General features: G+C 37.8%; 1 protein-coding gene across 1 annotated transcript in view; it reads left to right on the top strand.

The window, feature by feature from the left end:
• Positions 1-24,479, top strand: part of GOLPH3 (golgi phosphoprotein 3) — a 31,276-nt gene that overhangs the window by 2,604 nt on the left and 4,193 nt on the right. The window contains exons 2-3 of the mRNA XM_027745657.2: positions 15,648-15,779; positions 21,556-21,670. Coding sequence (XP_027601458.1) covers positions 15,648-15,779; positions 21,556-21,670 — 247 coding nt within the window. The remainder of the gene's footprint in view (positions 1-15,647; positions 15,780-21,555; positions 21,671-24,479) is intronic.

The raw sequence follows: 24,479 nt of genomic DNA, 5'->3' as shown, positions 1-24,479 counted from the left end.
CTATGGAAAGTCTAAGGGACAGGCTAAGGCAGGTTTATGAAGTACAAGCACAGTTGAAAGCCAGTTAATTTAAAGCTGATAACATCCTTCCTTTTTAGTCCAGCAGGATGAAGCAAAAGTAGTCTGCATTGGCCAAAGAATATATAGGTAAGAACTATAAAAACGAGGACTCTCATTTGGCCAGAGAACATGTTTCCCTAAAAATAGCTTCTCTCTCAGAAGAGTCACTGATACATGCACTGATAACTTTGTTTGCAGATTTTTAGGTAATTTTTTTTACAAAGTTAAACACTAGTGAGTATGGCTTAACTTCATATAAATTTTATACAAAATACCTCACATGTACAGAGCTACCATTTATGATTTGTGAGTGTAGGTGGAAGAGTATTTATGATTAGGAGACAGTTTTTCAGGAAGATCTATTCAGTGATGGATTGATGAGTTCAGTGTTCATAGACTGTTAGATATTTATGTGAATCCTGCTTTCAGGAGAGAGTGATGGTCGTAAACAGCCACAGCAAAACTTTTTGAGTTGTTGCCCGGTTGCTGCTACAGAACGGGTTAGGTGATGGGAATGTCTGGCAGCTGTAAAACAAACACACCGCCCCTCAAACCCATTCCTAATGTGTTAACACAATTAAATGCATTTGAACACGGTTCTTGGACATGGCCTTTTTGTATGTTAATGCTGTGCCCCCCCAGCAGTTTGGCCTAATTAAGTTAATACTTGATGTATATGTGTTTTCGTTGCTCTATTCCACTTGTGGTTCCTCTTCCATGTGTATCTTCTGTGTATATGTAACTGTTTCTGTATTCCAAAGTCAAGACAAGGGATATGTGCTGAGATATGCATCTTACATAACATGACAGATGCTGTGTCCTTGGAGGAGCAGGTAATAAACTGGAAGAAAATGCATTACTAAAATTTTTCAGGGAAGCGTCACAAGAACACCTACATGTATTTGGAAACCCTTCAGAAACACGTCTGGGAAAGGGAGTCTTGTTCATCCATTAAAAGCAGAGCAGTAGCCTGTTGCTATAGGAATAGAAAACACTCACTGAAGTAAACCACTTTGCTGTATTAGGTGAAAAAAGTGTTATGTGTGGTATGATAGGTCAAAGCCGCAGCAAAAGGGAGTTATTGTGTAGAACTACTGAAGCATCTGAGGGCATTGCTCCCAAAAGAAGGGAGTGGTAAATGTTAAAAGTTAGATTATAGCTTATTAAAAAATGATAGCTAAGAGATGAGTGGAGGGTAGTTTGTTCATTACAGGTCCCCCAGACATCTCGTAATTCAGTCCCATAAAAACTTAGAGGTTGCCAGATGGCTGTGCCATGTAACTGTTGCTCCACTGAAGTTCTTTTAAGTTTTTTGTACGTGTGCAGGTTTTTTTTTCCCCTGCTTTTTGGAATTCTCTCTTAGTACTAGTCAGGAATCTATTCTAGCACTGTGCTGCTTCTATCCTGTACACAATTGCCAGAGCTAAAGAAATTGAAGCAGCTAGAGAGACCTGGCACCTACTAATATAAAATATTTATTTGTTCTGTAACTAATTCCTTATTTGCTGAAAGAATACTCATGTAAAGTATGCTGAAATAATAGCTGGGTGCTGCAGTCTACTGCAACAGTAAATATTTCCTGGGGTTTTTACCCTTCCTTAGCTGAAGACTGAAATGTCATTTGTAGGAGTGAAATAATGTTAAATCTCTTCGTTAGGGCCAGAAATTACCTTGGATCTTTGTTACTTATGTTTGGCCATAAGAAACTTGATTTGTTGCTGAAGGTTTGGTTTTGCAGCGTAGCTTTATGTCCAAATAGTTTGTGTGAAGGTCTACTGCTTACAATATTTTTCATTTTATTGAAATAAGATTTTAGGAAGCTAGTCTGCCTGCTTGAGATGGGCTATTTTGTGTTGATCAGAATAGGGCTGACTGTAGTTTACTTATTCTTCCTAAAAATATGAGGTTCTGGATTTGTTTCTGATTTTTATATTTTAATTCCTAAAGATATTTTTGTTAAAGGTGAAATAGGAATTTTGAAAACATTCAAAATGTAGTTGGCATTTTTCCTGCTCTTAAGATTTGACTTTGTGAAACTCGTATTATGATGCAGAAACCTGAGGTTTTTTGCCTGTGTAACAAGTGATCAGTTTTTAAAAGGTCGTCTTCCTGTCCTTTCAGTGTTTTTTTTTCTCCTCATTAAAAAAAGTTTCAGCAACAGACTGAACGTCAACTCAGAAGCGCCCAAGTTTTGCTGGAAAATTTCTGAGACAAACAAGTGTAACATGAAGAGGCGTCTACTGGGAATTCATTTGCATTGAAGTTGAAGAATGATGTATGAATGTGTTGAAACTTGGACAAAGACGTGCTTTTTCTCAAATGTTCAGGGCCTAGTAACAACAAACTGTGTAATGTCTGTGGTGAAAAATCCTTTCTTTCGTAGTTACCCACCTTTTTGATCTTTTTTTCATTTCATGTCCATACACAAGTTACAGGCTAGGAGAAGACAGGAGGTGTGAGAGGAGGAGTACCCCAGTTCTGGTTGCTACAACATGCAACCAGAAAAAAGAAGTGCCTCTTTACTGTGCTGCTGAGTAAATAAATCCTGCTTTGGGGCTCTTTGGAGGATATGTTGATTTCAGAGCAGCTGCATGCAGTTTGTGTGGTTATCCCTGCGCTTATAGCATGGCTAATCTGTAATCTGTATTATTTTTCTAAGGATAACTTTAAGTGCAGTGTAGTCCCTTCTTTCATGTCAAGCTGCAGGGCAAAAGTATTGTCAAAGCCTTTCTAGTGATGCTTTCCAGTTTTTTGAAGTGCTCTTAAAAAACAAAGCTTGAACTCTAGAGTGCTGATAAAAGCACACCATAACTCTTCTTCCTCTGCCTATAGGAAGCTCCTTAAATTGAAAGTTTTGCTTGAAGTATAGATAAAAAAGTATTGCTGTTTATTGCCAGAATGGAAATAATAATGAAACTGAAAACCAGTATTTTATATTAAAGAAGTAGTGGTATTTTTTCAGGTGTTCTTTGATCCTGATGTAGTTAGAGTACCGCAGCATTTTTATCTCAATTAGTCAAGCTCCACGTAATGGGACTTCCTTACAAGGCTAAATTGACCAGACTGAGTGCTACAGGCTGTATATTTAAGAATGACTTTCTTATTCACAGAACAAAGAATTACTACAGCACATATTCACTTCTGTGTTGCATTATTGGAGAAATGGCAAGCTAGTCTGGAGTAAATGTGTGGCTTGATTTCCTCTGCACAGACAATATTCTCAATAAGTTTTCTCATAACTCTTAGTAAAGAAAGAAAAAAATCAGCGGCTTGCCACATGCCACTTTTAGCTGGGTTTTTCTTGGCTTGCAAACAGGTCTTAGATAAATGTCAGTAACTTACTTTCCTTCAGCAATATTCATAAAATGTTACTGCAGAGTGATTTCACATACATTTTCAGACATAAAAGTTATGAGGTTACACATAAAATAGTGCGTGTCGTTCTCTTCCTCTGAGTGCACTGTATGTAAGCCTGGATGAGTAGGAGTCCAAAGGTGTGTGGTATTATCACTGGTGTTATCACTCGACACTGCCATGTCGAGTCTTTTGCACCACCCCCCAGTATATCCTACACTAAACTACTGCATTTCACCAATTTTTTTTTTTGTTTTCCTCGACCCCCTTTTTATGATGGACCATTGAATTAATAAAATACTATTCCTTGTGAGCTAGATCTTTATAATTGGAGAGGTGTTACACTCAAAGTTCCTTTGTTATTTGTGGATGCTACAGGATTTATTCATCACACCAGGAAATTAGTCTGTCGGGCTTTTTGCATATCTCTCTGTTGCTGATACTCTTAAGCACTTGTAAGCTGCTTTTTTGCTGTACACTTTCTAGTCATCTGCCTTTATGGTCTTGCTAGATAGCATCATGTGGTTGTGTTATTTACAGAGTCCTTGGCTGCCAGGCTTTTGTACATGGGTTGTACCAGGAGCTTTGTATTTAGCCTGTCATTCTTGTACAGAACAGCACATTGCACTTTCATTTTTTAATTTCGGCAGACACTTGACTTTACTGTGGCACTTCCACATGGGACAGTCTCTACCAGAAGAGAAGCATTCCATATGTATTGTGTTGTAATTTCAGTATGTCTTCTGTATTGTGCAGTGGAGAAGGCAGGTGTATAACACTTATTGTCTAGGTTGAGGTAAATGCCAGGTGGATGTTCTGCCTACGTTAATCCCTTAGGAAGGGCTAACAACAACTACTTTGCCTGTGCTGGATAATTAAATGGGACTTCTGCTTTAGCAGCTTCTGCAGACTGTGGCTGAGATTTTCAGTTCACAGTTAGTATGTGTTAAGTACTAACTGGAAGAACTTGTTCTTTTGAGTGTGAGAACAGTGCAATAAGAGGATTTTCCTTTTTTTTTTTTTTAATCTCATAATGAAAATGTCGACATGGCATTATTATGAGATACTCTGTTTATTAAAAATTGTTTGCACCTGTACAAGTGAAACAAGTGAGAAACCTGTTTGGAAGAGAACAAACTGAAAGGAAACTAGGAGAGGTTTAGACAAAGAAAAGAGGACTCTCTATCCCTTATGTACATTTTTTTTTTTTGAGACCCAAGACATGACTCTAGAAGTTCATCCATGTTGATGGCCAGATGTAGATTCCTCAAAACAGCTCCCCAGATTTGTAATAACACAGTGCTTTACACAGTGTTTTAAATTGTGACTGCTGTAGAAGAACAGATGGAAGAGAGGGGCAGCTGTTTTATTTGAGGACAGATATACTGTATGTGTAAGCCTGGAGAAGGGAATTTTAGTTTTAATTACTGTGGCCTAGTTAGTCAAAGTTAGTGAAACCTCCCCCTGTTACTTAGTCAGCCAGTAATAGACCTGCTTTGTCTGTATTAGAAGGACATACCAGATTTAGGTTTCTCCTATGCTTATTAAGAGAAGTACGCTGGACCTGGCTGGAATAGAGTTAATTTTTGTCATAGGGCAGCCAATATGGTGCTGTGGTTTTGATTTTTGGCTGAAACAGTGTTGATAACATACCCCTTGTTTTTTCTGTGGCTGAACAGTGTTATACAGTGTTAAGGCCACCTCTGTTTTTCACTCTGCCCACCCCCCAAGTGTCAGGAGGTTGCGTTGTAGAGAGGGGGGCAGCCAGGACAGCAGACCCCAAATGACCAGAGGGGTACCCTGGCCGTAGGTGGTCATAGCTTGGGGACTGCCTGGACATCAGTCTGGTTGTGGGAGGCGGTGAGCAAGTGTTTTGCATCACTTAGTTTTGCATTTTCAGTTCTGCTCTTCCTTTTCTCTCCCCCCATCCTACTGAGGTGATTGAGGGAGCAGTTATGTGGGACTCAGCTGCAGCCATGGTCAGCCCACCGGTAGGAGACACTAAATATGCACAAGGTGTGTGCTGTAAGCTTCTGGGTTGTTAGCAGGATCTGATCCTGCTCTGTTTGCTTACTTTTGTGGGAAGACTTGGTTTTTTGAGTGAAATATCTGGAGTGGAGTATTTAGGCACTAGTTCTAATTAAACATTTCTTTCAAATAAATGTCAGATTTTGCACTCAGTGACAATAGCTGGCAGACTAGAAATCGGTTTGTAGAAGTAGAAGGTTATTGAACAAACTAATTACATCTTTATTTTGCTCCAATATGGAGAACAGAGGTTGGACCCCTGATGGAAGGTGGATTTGCAAGAGCCATGCAAATATTTGAAGTCATTATCTGCTTGTGTATGCACTTAATCATGATAAAAGTTGGGCTTCAAAGTTTGTCTTTTGATTTCTAAATTAACAGTCAGACTCTTAAGTGTTGATTTAATCAGAGATCTCATAAGGGTTCAGCAGTGTGCATGTGTTAGTTTGCCTTGTCCTCAGCAAAGTTAGGTGTTTTTATTATCTTCATTTTAATGAGAGATGTGTCATTGTAACATATGCCTATGTATGTGCTTGAAAAAGTGGGCAATAGCATTTGGCTTTGGTGCTTTCAGCAGTTGACAGCAGTTGCTATTTGTTATTTGTTCTTAAATGCAGTGGCAAGTTAATCAAATACCTGACAAGTTTCTTATCAACAGTACTGTGCTTTGTAGAATCTGTATGCGTGCTTTCCTGAAGGATTTCTAGTGTTTGACTGTCAGAACACTTCAGAGATTTCCCTCAGTAACTTATCTTCTATTTATAACTGGAGTACAACTTATGTTCCAGTAAAATGGCTAATGATTTCATTTGCATCCAAAGAGGAAATTGAGAGGGACTAGAGTCAGACGTCAGAGCTCTCACATTGTAGTATTCCAGTAATAAACACTGATGCACTCTGGCTTGCATTTTTTTCTTAAACAGATACTAATTTTCAAAAGTTTCATAGGTTCCTGCAAGCTTCTGTGTTGAGAAGGTGATGTCTTACTTAATAGGCCAGATTTGCAGTAAAGAGCTAGTTAGGTATAGTTTGGCAAATACCTGTAATCTCATGTGAAGAGGATTCCAGTTTATTTTAGTTGCAAATGACTTGAAGTTTGAGTATTTTTCCTTTGACACATGAGAAAATCCAGAGTATTCCTGAGGCATCACTCTAGTAGATATTTTACTTGAGCATTTTTTTTATCATTCACAAGTTTTGGGCATCTTGTTTTTATCTTTTTATTGTTTTTATCTTTTATTATTAAGTTTGCTGGTGACACTAAATGAGGAGGAGCAGTTGGCTGCCTGAAAGTCAGAGAGATCTTGCAGAGAGACCTTAACAAATTAGACCAACTGTATGAAGATTAATGAGGGCAAGTGCCAGGTTTGCTTATTGTTATGTTGTGAAGCTGCTTGCATCAATGTGCTGGAAGAAAAGACTTCACATTTTTTTTAAGTGTACCTTATTTTTAAGGTATAATCTAATAATTATGTGATTGAAGCTTTTAGGTTTGACAGAAAAAGTCAGGTGTCAGATTTGTTGGACAAATACTTTGTGAAATATGCTCAATATTAAATTAAGTATCTGTGGCATCAATTTTGCTGACTCTCACCCCATTCAAGAGATTCAAAAATGTGTGTTAGTTGTTTCTTATAGAACTATGATGTTCCTAAACTACTAACTTTTAAGAGTTTTTTCTATCTAAAGAATCCCTAAACTTATTGCAGTAACTCAGTTACTGATTTTGATTTGCCTGAGATTTCTGCTCATAGTTGTGTTATCACGAAGAAGAGATTTACTTACTTGCAACAATATCAGGCAGTTTTTCTTTCAGCAATCAGCGGTTCCAACCAGCAGTTTTACTTTCTAAAAAGGATAGGAATGACAGAATCATGTGCAGGTGTTGGAAGCCAGTGTTCACTTACTGTTCTTTGTCCTCTCCTACCACTGTCAGCTGTTATCTCCATTTAATTCAAGAGGACGTAGTGTTTCTGTCATAGAGGAGTGCTGGTGATAGATGCATTTGGAATTCTTGAAATTAAGCTTTTGGATCAGCAGAAAGGATTGAAATTCTATGCTAAAACATAATTTATAATAAACCCTTTTGTTACATTTTCCCTATTCTTTCTGCTTATGTATTTTGCCTGTTTGGATTTGGGAATAGCTTTAAGGAGATGTGTTGTAGAAGTTCTTCAGGTGATGTAAATGCTTTCAAAAATCCAAAGTAATACTAGTTGTTGTAGAGAGACTACATGAAGGAAACAGTATATTTAGATGGTTCTTGTCTTTTTTGGGAATATGATAACCCTGTGCTTTTCAGTCTCTTCATTAAAATCAAAACTGTTAGAGAGTGTTTGTTATCAGCAGTCATAGCTGTGAAGCAGATTAGAGTTATAAAGTTGCTTGCTACCCACTCTTAGGTTGGAGATAGGATGCAAGGGGAAGGAAGCAGACATCTGACTTGAAAACTGGGGCAGGTCAGAGTTCCTAATAACTCTTAACCTGCTGCAGTGCACCTGGACAGTGTGTGCTGTTAGTCCTTTCCCTTCTGTCCTCACCAGCTGTCTTTCTCTAGATAACAAAACTACTATTTCAGAGAGGAACTCCTTGACTAAAAAAGAGACTGTTCTTTTGCAATTGTAAGTCCTTTGTGAAATTCAACTTGCCACAGCACATATGTCGAGATAAATTGTCTCTGCCTGCCTTTTGCAGTAGGTTTCAAATGGGTGACAGATGATGATTTTAGATTATTATGTTCTGTCTGTGCTTTGTGTTAGCTAATAATAGGCTTGAAAGAACTTGCTATTGCTTCTGAGAATTGGAAAGGGATGCTATTGCTGTCCTGTCAGATTTAAATAATATAACTTTTTGGTCATCAGGTTAATCACTGTCGAGGTCCAAAGCAGGGATCTGAAAGTAATGATGAATATAGCGCATGATACCTTAAACTTTATGCTTTTTGTATTTTCTGAGCAGATTTTGCCCACGAATGGCTTCAGTACAGGTACACCAATAGCGTACAATTATTTTTTTCTTGCCTCCAGTTCGTTATCCCAAAGACTAAGCGAATAGTTTTATCTGTAAGGATTCAGGTTGTGAAAACTATTCAGGTTTTGCATGCAGTTTGTCCATTGAAATGTGGGTTGTCACTGAAAGGGGTGCTCTTGCCTTTTGCTATCTGTCCCAGCCACATTCCTTCCCTTTCCCCTGTGTCTGAAATTTGTTCACCAGTGTGGTGCATCAGGTGAGGGAACTGACCATTAAGGTCTCAGACATGAACACTTTCACATCTGACTGACAACACAAATGCTGCTGTGGGCTCGAGAGAGAACAGCAATGTGCTTCCACGGAGTGAAAAAATACTTTGTCTTCAGCAGCAGCTCAGGCTTTGTTGGAGCTGTCTTGGGTTTAGTCCTCAAAGGGCTAAAAATGAAGACACGGAGGAGGACGTACCTTCTCTAATTACGTGGTTTTGTGTGTGGATAAAATGAGATGTGGTGACATCGACTGGAAAGGTCACTAAAACTGAACTTAATCTCTCCAAGGAAAAAAGCAATATTTCAAAAGAGATGCTTGTGCTGGCAAAACAATTAAACACTGGATATAGTTTTGTCCTCAGTTTCTTCTCCTGCTTTTTCCCCCCCGATGTTTCTCTCTGCCACTTTTGGTACCTCTGAGAAAAGGTATCTAATTTACGTATGTACAAAACGTGTCTTTCTCAGAATTGAGATAACTATGCAAAGTAAGTATGCGGGCACATTCACCCTTCATGACACATGCTGTGTAAATGCTAGCCATAAGTAGGCTCTTTGTGCTATTCAACATGAAAATCAGGTCATATATAATTTATACCAGCAGATGACTCAATTTACCTTGTCTAATCCAACAGATGGCCTGAAATGACTTTGAAAGGTTTTTTTTCTTAGTTCCACATTCACTTTAATTAGTCTATCTCAGATGATACATCTCTTGAAAACAAGATTCTTCTTGTTTTCATTTGAACAGTAGAACTGGACCTTGTGTGTTTTACAGAGCTCCAAAATGTATTTTTGTTATACTGGCATGTGTGTTTGGCGAGGGCAACTAACTGGACCTGGAGATAATTGTCCTCAGTAAGTTCCCATGATACCAGCAAGCACAGAATACTTTCTAGTCTGTTTGTCATCTGTGTTTTTTGAGAACATACCATAAAATTAGTCTGCCACGAATTGGAAAGAAGAGATAGCAAGAAACCCTCGTTTGGGAAAGCTCAGCACTTTTTTCGTATATAAACAAACCACTAGTTTTATGTTTCAGAGCTTTTATATTGCTACTCCAACACAGTGTTTGAATGCCATCTAATGCAGAAGTAATAAAAGTAATAACAAAGTCCAGCGAGTTTGAGAAGTCTTATTTTTCTTATCTTGCATCATGCAAGTAGAGTCTGTTGAATTTTTTTTCTCTGAAATGCTCTTCTAATGGAGAACAGGGTACCTGTAAATTCAGAATTTAGTTTGCTAATGCGAAAGCTTTCTTTAACCTAGATTGTGCCTCCTAGCTGAGAAACTCTGAAGTTAGGGATTTCATGTCTGTTGCCTAGACTGTGAGATGTATTGCCTCAGAGCTGGGACTTCCAAACTTCTAAGGAGCAGTGATGGTTTATCTTTGCTTTCTCTTAATTTCCAGGTTGGCCCAGCTGCCATGGCTGGAAAGGGTTAAAACATTTTATTTCTTCTATCTCTACATGAAGTTTCAGAAATGGCATTATTTACCAAATTTCAAGTCTTTCTTTTTTGTGTCTTTCATAAAAGAAGAATTTGGAATTTCCTGAGAACAGGAATTCAGGGTTTTGAGTAGCTGTAGTGATGTTCCTCCTTTAAGAGGTTCCTTTCAATTGTTTGGTTTATTTCAGTTTGTTTATCATAGGTCTTTTATTTTGCTTTTTAAGTAGAGGGTACTAGGTGAGGGTCTAAGGAATATTATCAAGTTTTAACATAAAACGAAAAGGCTTTTGGTAAGAGAAGTAGACTGGGCAGTGTTACCAGTGTTATCCCAGGGAAGCTGTTCTGTTGTGGTTCTTTGTAAATGTAAACTGAGTCTGAGTCAGGGCCAAAACTTTGACCTAACACTGACCTGTGACACTGAATACAAGTCCGGGTCTGAGAACAGGCCTGAGGGGCCTGCTGTGCTAAAATAAAGAAATACTTTATTTTTTTTTTTTTTTTAGTGAGTAGGCTGCTGTAACCCACAAGTTATCTTCACAGACTATTATGTGACTTTTGATGCTTTTTTGGGAGACTAACAAAGCTGATTTCCATTTGCAATGGCTCTGTGGTCTGCAAAGTAATCTGTAATAGCAGGAGACTCATTGAATTAGAATGCATTGGCTACAGTCAGTGTTCTGTAAACAGGTGGCCTTAACCAAGTAAGTTAAACACCTCATATTTATTTAAGTTATCATGTGTGTATTTTGAAGCCTCACGGTTGTATTCTGCAAGCATTTTTCTTTTCCTTTCTCTTGAATCTGAGAGATTTTCATGGGTTTTTCACTCTTCCCTCCTCTTGCCTGATCTGTACCAGGTATAGTGGAATTGCAGCTCACCTATTCTGAGTTAACTGAAGAAGCGGAGAGAGGATTTGTATCTCTTCTCTCTGGGAAGATTTTTAGTAACTGATGCATAAAACAATGAAACTAAAAGATTACCTAAGATTCCTAAACCAACAAAGATTCCTAAATCTTTGTTCGCAAAGCCTAGCCATGATGATGAAAAGATTACCTGGCCTTTTGTACTCTATTTTATTAAGAAAGTTTTCTTTTTTTTTTTTTATTAACTTCACTCTGTAATACAAGATTACATGATTATATTCTCTCATGATTATATTACAAGATTATATTCTCTTATAAATATAGTCAATATAAATGTAAAATGGCATCTGCAATTTAGTTGCATTTTTTGCACTGTTACTGCTGGGTGGCTTTTAATTGGGAAACAGAAAATAGTGATGTTTCTGTGGGTTTGGTGGGGTTTTTTGTTGTTGTTGTTTTTCTTTGTTTGTTTCAAATATAGCTAGTGTAACAGTGGCCTGGATGCTGAGTAGAGCAATGTGAGAGTGATGGCTCTGTGAAGGTTGGCTGTTCTGTGCTTATGTGAAACGATTTTTGAAGTTTCTTGCAAGTCTTAAAGTAGCCTTGATCGTATAAAAATCAATAACATGCTTGGCACCGAATACCTTCAGGCACATCTGGTCACGTTAGTCTTGTCATTCTGATTTTTTACATACTTATTAAATTATAGTGGTTATTGCTGCAGTGCCTTACTGGGTCAGAGATAAAGAATTAGCCCTTTTTTAAGGGAAAAAAAATAATTTAAAAATAATCTTTGAATTACAAAATCTCTCGAGTAACTTATGGATTTAAAGAGGCAAGGTAAAAGCAGGAAGTGGAAGGGAAGGTAGTTTGGGTAATTCCAAGGCACAGAGCCTTCATTAGGCAACCGACTATTTTAATATGTGAGAGTTTCAAGTGGTTAATGGATAACTGAACAGGAAGACCTGTGTGAGCTGGAAGTTGGGTAAAAGGAATGGGAATAGGAGGCAGTGAATAAATGCCACAGGAGGTGGTGGGAAGGAAATGGCCTAGTGAGCATGGATTTTTAATAACTTGTTCTTAAAACAGAAGGAGGATCTTAATCTTTAGCTCTGTGCTTTGCCATGCCTGTGTGGAAAGTCTGAACTTTCAAAGTTAATATGGTAGAAAGGTTTTGATGTAAACTTTATTCTTATTTCCTTTTATGCTTGTCTAGCAAAACTAGTTTTTATCTGAAAGTTTCTAGGTCAGATCTGATGAAAAATGCTGTGTTTGTGTAAATAAACATGACAGTTGTAAACATTCTTTTGATCTTTGAGTCATTGTAGATTTAAAATTTTGTCTTGCAAGCTATTCATAGCTTAAAGTGCTATTCTGGTGTGATTGCTGTCAGATAAAAATAATTTCCTGCTTTGTAAGACTTTCCCCCTGCTGCTTAGCAACTTTAATGAAATAAGTATTTCTTTGAGTTAGGAAGTTTATAAAACTATATAACTTGAAAGAAGATGGATAAAGTAAAAATATTCAGTGTTATATTTGTGAGAAAACTACTGCCGTTTAAAAGCATTAAATAGTGGAATGAGTTGCATTTATGAATAGTGGTCAAGTGTTTTGAGACTGTTAGGTGTTTGGAATAACAGAACAGTGTTAAAAATCACATCCCTGTCTTATTCCATAAGCTGTAATGAGCAATGGCCGGGTGGTGTTCAGGGAATGACAATTCCTCCAGTGTACACCTACTTCAGCTGAGTGGGAGCTTCCTGATCCATGTGTGGTTTGCAGATCAGATCCATTGCTGTCAAACTTTATTATCAATCTCAGTTTTTAAAGGATTTTAAAAAAACTTTTAGCTCCCTGTAAAAACAGTTGAATAGAAACAGAGAAAAGAAATTGGCCACTGACTTTTCTAACCTGTGAGCTGACTTCATTTACTACCTTTTAGACCTTGTTTGCTTTACAAATAATAAAGTGCATTATTCTATACTGCCATTCTGACCCTCCATTTAATGTTATTATTATTATCATCCACCTCTTTGTTTCTCTTTTGTGCACCTTTTTGTAGTTATGCTGTATGCCATTTAAAGTAGGTGTCAAGAGGGTGTTTGCAGTGTTGAAGATAAGTGTCTCCTATTCAGTTCCATGTAATTCAAGAAGTATGAGTTAAAGGATGAGTTAGACTGTTGTGTCCAAAACTGATGTTCTGTGAAGATTCCTTTGATTATCTGGTATCTTTGCAGTAGGTGTCAAAAACAATCAGTTCATCTACCTGAACAATCTGGAAAGATAAGTTTAATTGATTAAAGAATGCTCAGGATTACACAGACTGTTATAAAATATCTCCTTCCTAACTCTGTTAGTAGCAGTGCAATCTCTGTATATGGAAATAAGATGTTCCTTCTCTAGAGGATCACCTGCAAACTCATTTTAGCAAGAAAAAAAAAGGGAAAAAAAGAAGATGGTGACACAATATGTATTCTCATGACTTTAATGTCATCTAACCCACCAGAGCAAGTGGTTACATTTATGAAGAATATAATCTCCTTGAGCTGTTTTTCAGGATCACTTGATTAGAAACTGTTGAGTGGTTGTGCAGTCTCCATTCTTGGAGGTTTCCAAGTCTTGCTTGAATAGAACCCTGAGCAACTTGACCTGAGTGCAGCAGGATGGACTAGAGATCTCCTGTGGTCACTTTGAACCTGAATTATTTTATAATCCTGTATTTCTCAACAACCCACAGCCTATGGCCATCTGTGTTGATTAACCACTGGGGTAGAGGAATTTACATCTGGTAATTACTGCAGGGAGTGGTGTAGTTAATGTCACTTCATTGAAAACTAGTAATTTAAAAAATCAGTTTTCATGACTAAACAAAGAGGAAGAAACATCAGTACTTCGTTTGTTTGCATAATAGTATAATCCTTCCTGTGAATAGAAAGAAGTATAAATTTATTGTGCCTGTGAGTTTGTGCAGTAGATTTTTAGTTTGCGTATGTGTTGTCTGATTTCGCAAATTATTATGTAAAGAATCTGATTGGAAATAGAATGTGGGAGTCATATCTCTTCCCCCTCAAGCAAATACTGCACTTTATCATGTATGTTATTTGGCGAAGAAACGTCTGGTGCCAACCAGAATCTTAATTACAGTATGGCAGTGCAGGAGTAGCTGATACTTGCCAAGTGTCAACACTCGAGTGGAAGGCTGATTAGATAACTTCTCAAATGCCTCTCCAACCTTATATTTATGACATTTTAAATAAATATCTGTGGCATATTTCAGCAATTACTTTAGAGATTGAGGGCTTTTGTAGACTTTTCAGAAGTATTGGTCATCTATATAATACAACTCTTGAAAATAGGTAAGTGGGAAGTGGAAGCAAGTATTACCACATTCCTGGAAACGTGTACTTGACGGCATTAGTTAGGGACTGGTTTGTAAGTTGAGTGCACTTAGGATGTGTGTGTCTTGTATCTCTGTGTTGGCAGCTTTTATCTGCAAATAGAATAAAGTTGAATTGCTCCTGATTTAAGCTCATTTTTCTTATTGGTTAGGATAAATTTTATGAAAGGGAGAGCTCTCTTCCCCCCCATCCCCCTACCCCTTCTCTTGTTTACAGCACCTTTCTCTGAAGTATCTCAGATATTTCAGAATATTTTCAGAAGTGCATCACTAGAGGAGTTTTGAAAGCGCTTTATGGATCATAACAAGTGTTTCTGCAGACATTTCTCAAAAGACAAAACATGTCTCAATGATTTTGTTTTGTCTTAGATACTCAAGTATTAAAAAATGTGCAAGAACACTGTTGGCTAATCTATAGATAAAATAGAATTCTTTTAAAAAGATTTTTGGGGTCATAAGTGTTGAGCAATGGAGTACAAAAGTCAATGCATGTATTTTCCTAGATACTGATTAGTAAATGTAGTGGATTAAATCCTCTCTTCTGCCATTTAAGCAGACAGCTATCAGTGCAGAAATAGAGATAAAAAAGCATGGTAGGTGTGACGTGCTTCATAGAATAAATGTGTTTTGCAGTTTGTATAAGAACTATATGCTTCAAGCTTTAAAATTACATGTTTTCGAAGGATTTAAATGATGGAGTAGCTATTCCAATTATTTCTTTAAAAACTTTTGTCTTTACAAGCTAAAAAAAAAAATCAGTTCTGTGATTTGTGCTCATTGCTACATTTCTGTTTCCAGTATACTCTGTAGTTTACTTAATATCCATTTTCAGGTTATTGTTGCTTTATCGCTGCCGTGGTCTTTATGCGTTTAAAATCATGTTAATGTTTCTCATTAAACTCAGGTGAGTCTGTGATGCCAGTAAAGCCAAATACTCGATGTCTTAAAAATGCAGTAAGTTCATTTTGAGCATGTATAAACTACACTTCATACCTCATAGTTCTTGGTATCACCCTCTTTTGTTCTGTATCATTTTCCTGATGTTTTCCTGTTCTTCAAACAGCAGAGACTTGAGTGTCAAAACTAATAGGGAGTGAGTCTGTTCCTCCTTCATGTTTTCAGGGCAGGAACTGGTGACTAGTGATGCCACTTCAAAAGTATATGAAGACAGGAGAACTGCTTAGAGAACTCAGTGAGCCCCTTCTGCTGTTTGCTTTCAGGTGGAGATGGAGATATCTTACTGCGTTTCATTCTTCACAGGGTTACACATCTTTCTGGAATGATTGCATCTCCTCAGGATTGCGTGGCTGCATGTTAATCGAATTGGCATTGCGGGGGCGTCTTCAGCTGGAGGCTTGTGGAATGAGGCGTAAAAGTCTGTTAACAAGAAAGGTAAGTGGAGGAAAATGATCACATTTACTTGTGTCACGCTTCAGGCAATACAGGAGCTCTAAATTGCAGCTGGTTCTAAGAAAAAGATTTTATTTTTTTTTACTTTACACGAGAATAATGATTCTGAGTAGTGACATAAGTTGGATGTCCAAAGTTGGAAAATGTTTCAGCAGTGAGATAAAGTGCCTCGGAAAATCTCTGATTTAAGCTCATTGTTCTCACTTGTTCTGTGCTCCTGTTTGTTCCTAGTAGTGTTGGGAATCTTGCACCAAGAGATTCCTGTTGGCAGTGGCTCTGGCCGGGGTGAGGTGGCAGCAGTTACTGTGGGGAGCCAGAAGCACCAGCTGTGAACTGCTGTAGAACTGGGTTTCGCAATGCCGGTGGGATGTGGGCTGATGCTAAAAGGAAGGGATAACTGACAGCCTGCCAGATGTGTCCTGCAAGCCAGCAGTTCTGGTCTACACAATGCTGCAGTTTATGCCTGCAATGCATGGGAAGGAAGCCATCCTTGTACCTGGGGCCCCTGAGAACACAAAAATATACGCAGTTTAAACATGTGACTGGTGTGTTAAATTGGTTGTGCTCCCTGACTGTTAAAATGGCCACATTTCTAAGGTCCTTTATTTAATTGGGCTGAATATTTGAGGCCTTTATATATTACTTTTACCACTGGGTTTTTTCCTTTGTACAGAATGTGCAAACTGACAGTCTTTGAAGAATTTTTACTTCATCAGCATTAGAGGATACTTGTAAAATAAGTTTATTGAAAACGTGGTCAAATGTTGCCTGTCCACGACAAATAAATTCTCTTATGGCACATGTCCCGGTCAATATTATCTTTTGCTAAATTTAAAGGAAAGCTTATGCATTCCCCAACCTTCTCCCAGCTTCCTCCACTTCAGAAAAATTGAAGCTCTGTTCAGACAAACAGCACCTTCTTCTTTTAGCCCCATTTAAGCATATTCAGCATTGATTAGTTTGCATGTTTTTTTTCCTCCAGAGCTTTTGGCTTCTTAGGCATTCAGTAATGTTCTTTAGGAGTTATTTTTGGTCTGTGCAAACCTTGTCAGTTCTGCCTACTTGAAATATTAACTGTGGAGTTGTTGGGATTTTTAGGAAAATGGAAAAATAACCTGTGTGTATATTCACTAAAGAATACAGGCAAAATTATTTGCTCCTTTTGTGATGGTCCAGGTTGTGTTTGGGTTTTGTTTGTGGTTGGGTGTTTTTTATTAAAATTTTATCATGTGGTTTTGTGGTTGGGTAGATGTGTTTGTTTAAAGCGATCTCAAAGCTACCTAATATTGGAGGTTTTCTTCTTTCTGCTGTTGTAAGGCATTAGAGATATCTTTTTTTTTTTTTTTGCAGGCAGAAGGATTCTGTAAAAAAGTTGTTAATTAAAAATGTAAATGAAGACTGCTCCAGTATTTTCCTGCAAATAGAATCCCTAATTGCACCACCGCCCTCAATTTAGAAATAATTCTTGTGAATGACTTGTGTTGTTTTGTACTTTATTTGAAGTTTTCCATTAACACCAAATTTCAGTCTTGTTTCTCTGTTGGCTGGACTTAAGTGCCTCAACTCTGTCCTCCTTGTCCTGCTTCTGCAGGCTTTGCTCCACTTGCCCTTGGCTTTGGCTGTGAATTAAATACTGTGCTTAGTAAGTGGAATGAGCTGTCTGATAATATATCTGAGGTTGTGATTCCCTGGCAGTACTGTTTTCTGTAGCTTCTGCCTCTCAGGAGATCCCTCTTTCTCCTTGCCCCAGGTCTGTCTTTTGATTTAGTGGGAAGATGAAACCTTAAAACTCAAAGCTTTGATTTGTGAATCAAAACCCTGCATCTTCAAGCCATGGTCTGAAGGCAGGATTTTAGGCTTGGGTCACTTCAGCCCATGCTGCAGCTGGGAAGGGTAGCCCTGTCCGTGTGAAGAGACTTATTGGAGTCTCTCTCAAGTTGTTATTATTCTGCACAGCCTTGCCAGGTAACACCTCTGGCTGAAAACAAGTTTACTTTGATCAGTTTAGTTTTTACTTGAAGTACTCTCTTGACCTTGTCATCAGGCACAGGTGACACTGCTGGCATGGGAGATGAGGTGCAGGCAAAAAGAGGGTAGAACCAGTTCTTTGGACAGTAGTGTGGATTTATAACCAGCCAGCTGTGGCCTTGATCATACAATTAACTTACAAGAATGGTAATGATTTCCACTTCAGGCCTTACAGCAAGTTGATCTTTGCTCATTATATTTTGCAGTGTTTAAGACAGAACTTCAGAGTGGATTGAGATGCGTTAAACCCGTGATGGAATGCCATAGAGAGACAAATAAGACTGAGAAAAGAGTCCGTAAGGACCTGGTGGGCATTAGTGAAACTTTGAAAGTGGATAAGATATCTTATACATTGCAACATCCTTATAAATTTGGTTTAGGAGTATGTAGACACTACATCATTTTGGGGTTCTATCTACTGGGATCAGTTTTAGAAACAAATAATTGAATGTTGAGGTTTGCAAATGAAAAATGGAAAATGGTACTCTACATTGCCTCACAGCTTCAGAAAGCAAACCAAATCAACAGTTATTAAAAGCAAAAGGAATCCCAATCCTTGGCAAATTTACCTAAGTATTTTATTGCTAACAATTATGAGCAATTCACGTGTGAGTGAATTTTTGTATTAAAACTAAACAATGAAGTTAACTTAAAAATCAACACAAAAAGGGCTTAATCTTTAGCTTTGCTGAATTGCCAAACTGCATTGTGAAAAACACAAATTAAATATTCTGTATAATCGAAATTTTCTCAGTAGATGAATACCAGGGAAATCTAGTACCTGATAAATCACTGAAAAATATGAATAAAGAGATTTTTTTTGAAGTCAGGCTGCATCATCTCTGAAGAACAAGGATCTTTGCTTCTTTCTCTACTTTAGCCCCCCTTGTGGATGCTTAATCTTCTGTGGTGGTTCAGTTCATGAGACCCCCCAGACCCACTTTATTTCCCGCTCTGAAGAGAGTTAGTCAGGAGGGATTCATCACTAAATCCTTCAAGAAAGAGCAGATCAGTGAAGACAAACAGGTGTCTGGGCTGCAGCTGCTGTTGCCTGTCTCCATGTGCTGGAAAGGAGAGGGAACAGAAATATTATGGAGGTGAACTGAAATACTTTTATATGAGGGGAAGGATAATCAGAAGTGTGGATATTCAGTGTAGCAGAGGAGTGAGGAGAAACAGTGTTTGGCTGCAGAGAACTTGGTAAACTTGGAAACAAAATAGCTGTGTGGTGTGGCTTCAGAAGAGCTAATGGAGTCAGTCCTGAATCGAATCGAGGCCCCTGTACTCCTTACAGCTCTTTCCTATAAATTCCTGTATATTTAGGCTCCTATTGTCATGGTGCATTATATTCATGCTGGCTTCTTAAATTTCTTTGCAGTGGTAGAAAAAAGTATTTTAACTCCCAATAAGCAAGGGAAGCTGTTTTCTAAACTTTAAAAAAAAAATATCTTTTTCTTATGTCCTAGACTTTATTTTACTTTATTTATTTATTTATTTTTTAAAAAACCAAAACAAAACATTTTTAATCTTTTCAGTGAGGTTGGTTGGTTTGTTTTTAAGAATAAATCAGGTTAAAAAGATGACTTCACATTTTACCTGTTAAAATGAGATGGTGAGTACCAGGTACCAACTGCAGAAGGATGGAGAGATCCAGTGTAACAGAGGTTACCGTGAAACTAATCATATGAGACACTTCAAAGAAACTAAAATACTGCTGGAACATCAGCTTTGAAAAGAAGTAAAGATGGCTAAATTGGCTGGTTTTAGGCTAATTATTAAAGGAATATCTGAAAAGTGCCTGTTAATATCTACAGTCTTGCAGCTTAAAATCCTAGCTTGAAGCGTGCTCCTGAAGAAAGAACAGGCACTTCCAAAAGTTTGAAATCTTGGTACAAAACTGAAGATGTGTAATATAATTATATGTGGTTAATAAAGGTTTCGAGTGGTGCTGTGCATGCTTGTAAATCAGAAAGATAAATATGTGTTGTTGTGTGCTTAGTTTCAAATAGGGGTTGTGTGGATTTAAATGCTGATGTGTTCTTAAAACAGAATATCTGAAGTCGGTGTTGGAGTGATCTCCAGCTCCCCAAAATGGAGACCTGAACAGTATCTCATGAGTCCATCTAATCTGGATGCAGTAACAGAAAGTGAGGTTTCTCTGGTCCCTCCTTGGCAGATGTTTAGCCTTAAAATTCTCCGTTGCTGAATGCAGTTCAACAACCAGGTTGTTTTAATTGCCTGATGAAGTTTTTGAGAGTATGTCCTGCATCTTCTGTATTTCCAGACTAATCTGGTATCTTTTCTATTTGCCAAAGTAGGCTCCCTAAACTTCTGTTTGTTTCTCTCTTTGTAAAAGTAACTCTCTCTTTAGATCTAAATAAACTTCATTCATTTTAGCTTGGCATTGTGGACTCGTTCATTCTTGCTGATTTTTATTGAAAATCTTAGTTTCTTGCTTTATATAGACCGCCTAAATTGGAAATAGCATTCCAACTATGACCTGTTAGGTAGTCACAAACATCTCTTCATCAATTTTATTTTCATCCTGTTCACTTTGTACACTTTTGTACATCAACTGGGGATCGTCTTGCTGGGCTTGAAGTTGTCTTACCATTGCTACTCATTTCGATGTCATCAACAGACCCTAAGAAAATGCATTGCATTCCTCTATTGTTTGTAGTAAGGATTGTTGATGTATTAGTTTTTCTGTCAGTGACCTGTTATCTTTTACCTGATGCTTATGAAGTGCTAACTTGTAAAACTACTTCAGTTGCCAGATTATAATTATTTTAGTAAGTGCTTTGAAATGGTAGTAATTCTTCTGTTAATAACGAAAGATAGATTTGATTTAAACATGTTGACCTGGGCTAGCTTAATCTGTAAGTTTTCATTTAGTGCTCTTAATTTTCCCACGAGAAAAGAAATTTTATTTTGGCTGGTTTATAATACGACGTATACTGATAAACAAGCAGTTACTCAAATTCTTAAATTTTATTGTATTATTCTGAATAAATTTTTTGGTTGTTCTCTTGTGCTTTCTTGAGGGAACTCCCAAATAATTTTAGAAGTTATGAAATAACATTTATTGTTGCATATTAAGAGGTTTATTAGTACATATGTATTTCCCCTAATACAAATAGTTTTACTGTTAATGAGTGGAACAGTGTTATGGGGCAGTATGTTCTTCAGAGTTGTAAAACTTGCAGATGTTGCCTTGAACCTATTTTTATCCATTAATATCCGGAAGCAGAAAAATAATTTTTGTGCTTTTCCAGTTTGTAATTTTTTTATTTCCACAAGACCTCATTGTTTAGCTGAAGTATTTTGAATAACTTGACTTGAAGCAGTAAAATAGACTGCCATCAGAGACTAATTTAAGAGTGTGTAGTGTACTTTGTTTTGAGGAGCTAGCAAATGACCTGCCTGGGTAAGTGGTTTATTTTCCTTAAAAAAATTAGGTTTTAAGTGTGTTATTAATATTATAGTTTTAGTCCATTACGGTTAATTTAAGTTACAGATAATGTCACACTTAATATATCTTTGAATTAGAGCCTTATTTTTTTTAACAACTAGGGTTTGGGGTTTTTTTAAGTTGTATATTCTTAAGAGATAGCTCCTTATTTTTTAAAAATGTCCTTGCTTTTCGTAACAGATTTTTTTTTTAATCGATGAGTGCTTTTGTCATATATGAATTAAGTCAAAATACTGACTGCATTTTATTCTATCCTAGGTGATTTGCAAGTCAGATGCTCCTACAGGGGATGTTCTGCTTGATGAAGCTCTGAAACACATAAAAGAGACCCAACCTCCTGAAACAGTACAAAATTGGATTGAACTGCTTAGTGGTAAGCCTTGGACATAACGTATTTGCTTTTTTTATCCCAATAAAGCTAATTATCTGGCATCACTAGAGATTATATTGTAAGGTTTTTCAAGAGAAAGTATGCAAAAAAGTTAATTAGTCTGTCCTCTAGGGTAGTCTCTTGTTGATTGTAACCTTTAATCAAATATAAGTAACTGTTGCTTTTGACTTAACTTGGTACAGAAAGGATCTGTATGGAAGTGTCAGAGGACATCTCAACTGTGGAAGAGGTACCTTCCACTGACTAAAGTAAATCAGGACTGCACCCTGGAGATGTAACTGCCTTTCTCTGTATTTGGAAGTGAGGGTTAGTGGAAGTTTGGAGCCTAAGTGTGTGGATTCAGTATTCGGATCTTTGGATAAAGAAGGGAGATAAGGAGCTCATAGCTCAGACATAAAAACTGAGGGTGATTTGGCCATTAGTCATAAAGAAACAGTAGTCAGGAGTTCTGTTTTTTCATTAACTGAAGAAATTTAATAAATATTTTAAAATGTTAGGCACTTCTTGATGATCAAAACAAAGTCTTCAAGGTGAGTACTTTGCACAAAGCTCTTCCTGTAAAGCTGGTAAGTTGTTGCACAAAAAATGAAATGCCAATTATCATAGAATAATTCAGGTTTGGGTTGGAAGGGACCTTTACAGGCCATTTAGTCCAACCTCCCTGTAATTAGCTTGGACACCTTCCACTAGGCCGGGACACTCAGAGCCCCATCGAGCCTGACCTTGGATGTTTCCAGGGATGGGGCATCCACCACCTCTCTGGACAATCCGTTCTAGTGTTTAGTGCTCTCGTTGTAAAAAACTTCTTCCTTGTATCCAATCTCAGTGACCTCCTTCACTTTAAAACCATTATCTCATGTCCCAGGCCATGCTTAAGTGTCTGTAGGCCCCCTTTAAGCACTGAAAGGCCTGCAGTAAGGTTTCCTTAGAGCCTTCTCTTCTCCAGGCTGAACTGTAGACAGAATTGATCACCAGTGTTCATCTACTTTCACAAAACATGTGAAATGCAGCTTCCTTGGAGTAGATAAGAGCTGTGCTTCAGTTGTGCAAACAGGAAAACAAACATCTTTTGTCAGCGATGGAACTGGGAGGTCTGGGGTAATGAGATTTGGGAATTTGCCCATTTAAATCTGTCACTTCTTACAAGCAGTAAGTAAGAGCTGCAAAGATGAGCAAAATCTTTCCACCTTGCTCTGCTTTCTTGTTTTCTTTGTTCTTTCCGTTTGTCCTGCACCACCTTGAACAGCTTTCCTTGAGCACCAGTTCATTCTCAGGTCCTTGCCATCCATCCTCTCCTGCTCCTTGGCTGTCAGGCAGTGGGGAGACAGGACTACAAAGCAGCCCTTGTCAGGAGCGGGCATGGCTGCTGCAGAGCCTTGCAGTTCAGTTCTCACTCAGCTCCCCTTCACTTTTACAGCCTGCAAAACCAATTCATTTTTCTTGTCCAAAATATGTAATTTGTGCTGACATTTCACCCTCTTTCCCAGTGCAGAGCACATCAAGTTAGTACTAATTCAAAAAAGGTCAGCTAATTAATGAACAGCGTTGTAGGCTTTCTTTGAGCTAAGCTAAGGTTTTTCTGACCCCTCTGAGCTTTGGCTCTGGGAAGACAGTTATCATCAGTGCTGTGGCTAAGGCTTGAATCAATCATTTTTACTTATATATGGTTATTAATTACTAATTCTTGAATGGCATTAGTGTTCTTTGCATTTCCTGTGGTTTAGAGGACTGTCCTTTGAAGAAAAATATTTCAGTGTGGGGTTTTTTTGCTTGTTAGTTTGTTTTGGGGGTTTTTTGTTCGTTCATTTATTTGGTTTTGTTTTCTTTTATTTAATAAATTTATAAACTCTCTTAGATTTTTGCTTTACGGCCCAGGTCCGTCCTGGAAAATAGCTACTTTATCTGTGATTATCAGCAATGTGGAGAGTGCTGCTTGAAGTTACGGTGCAAATGAGTTCAAAGCCATCACGGAAGTATTTATATGGACGTGTAAGGTGAAGTTTGCCAGGCCCATGTTTATAAGATAGCCTCTAAGGGAAGCAAGTGTAGGGAATACAGAAGCTGGGATCAGAATGTCACATTTCCTCTAGATGTAGTAAACATCTGTCTGTGTCGGGACAAGTGTCTGTGTAATTGAGGAGCTTGGTCACAAGGTGTCACCACAGCACTGACTGTAGTCCACATGACAAATGTAGAAAATCTAGGAAATAGTCTTTGCCATGTGGAAGGTAGTAAGGAAACTACTTTTTTGTGTTTGGATGATCCAGCTAAGGAATCACATTCAGTGACATGTGGGATATATAGGGACTTGTGTAGTCTGGGCCTGGGTGGGTTCTCTGCCTATCACTCTGCAGTTGGAATCACCTCATGTGTTTATTTAACTTGGCTGTTACTTGAATACAGTGTATGTCACCCTCCATCACCTTGAAGTCATCTGTGGTTTATGCTTACTGTTGTTGTTGTAATTGTTACTGTATGTTAACCAATAAATTTTTTAAAAGCTTGGTGTAGAAATTCTCATATCATTTGTAGAAAACCTCCGTCTGTGTAAGAAATACTTAATGCTCTTTCTTACCTCCTAAAATGCATAGTGCACACACCCACTGCACACATACTCACACAGTGCATGTTCACTGTTTCATCTGGTAGAGGTAGGAAGGGGGAGAAGAGTGGAAACCTGAAGAAATAAAGAAATGCACAGGGTGGGTGTGCATGATCCTACCTGTGTGGCAAAAGAAAGGCAATGACACTTCTTCCAGTCTCTGAAATGGTAAAAGGCTGGATACAGACA

Source organism: Pipra filicauda, unplaced genomic scaffold (genome assembly GCF_003945595.2).
Source record: "Pipra filicauda isolate LSUMZ 115617 unplaced genomic scaffold, ASM394559v2 scaffold86_size2582843_pilon, whole genome shotgun sequence".
Lineage (NCBI taxonomy): Eukaryota > Metazoa > Chordata > Aves > Passeriformes > Pipridae > Pipra > Pipra filicauda.
This window is presented reverse-complemented; position numbering and strand designations above follow the sequence as displayed.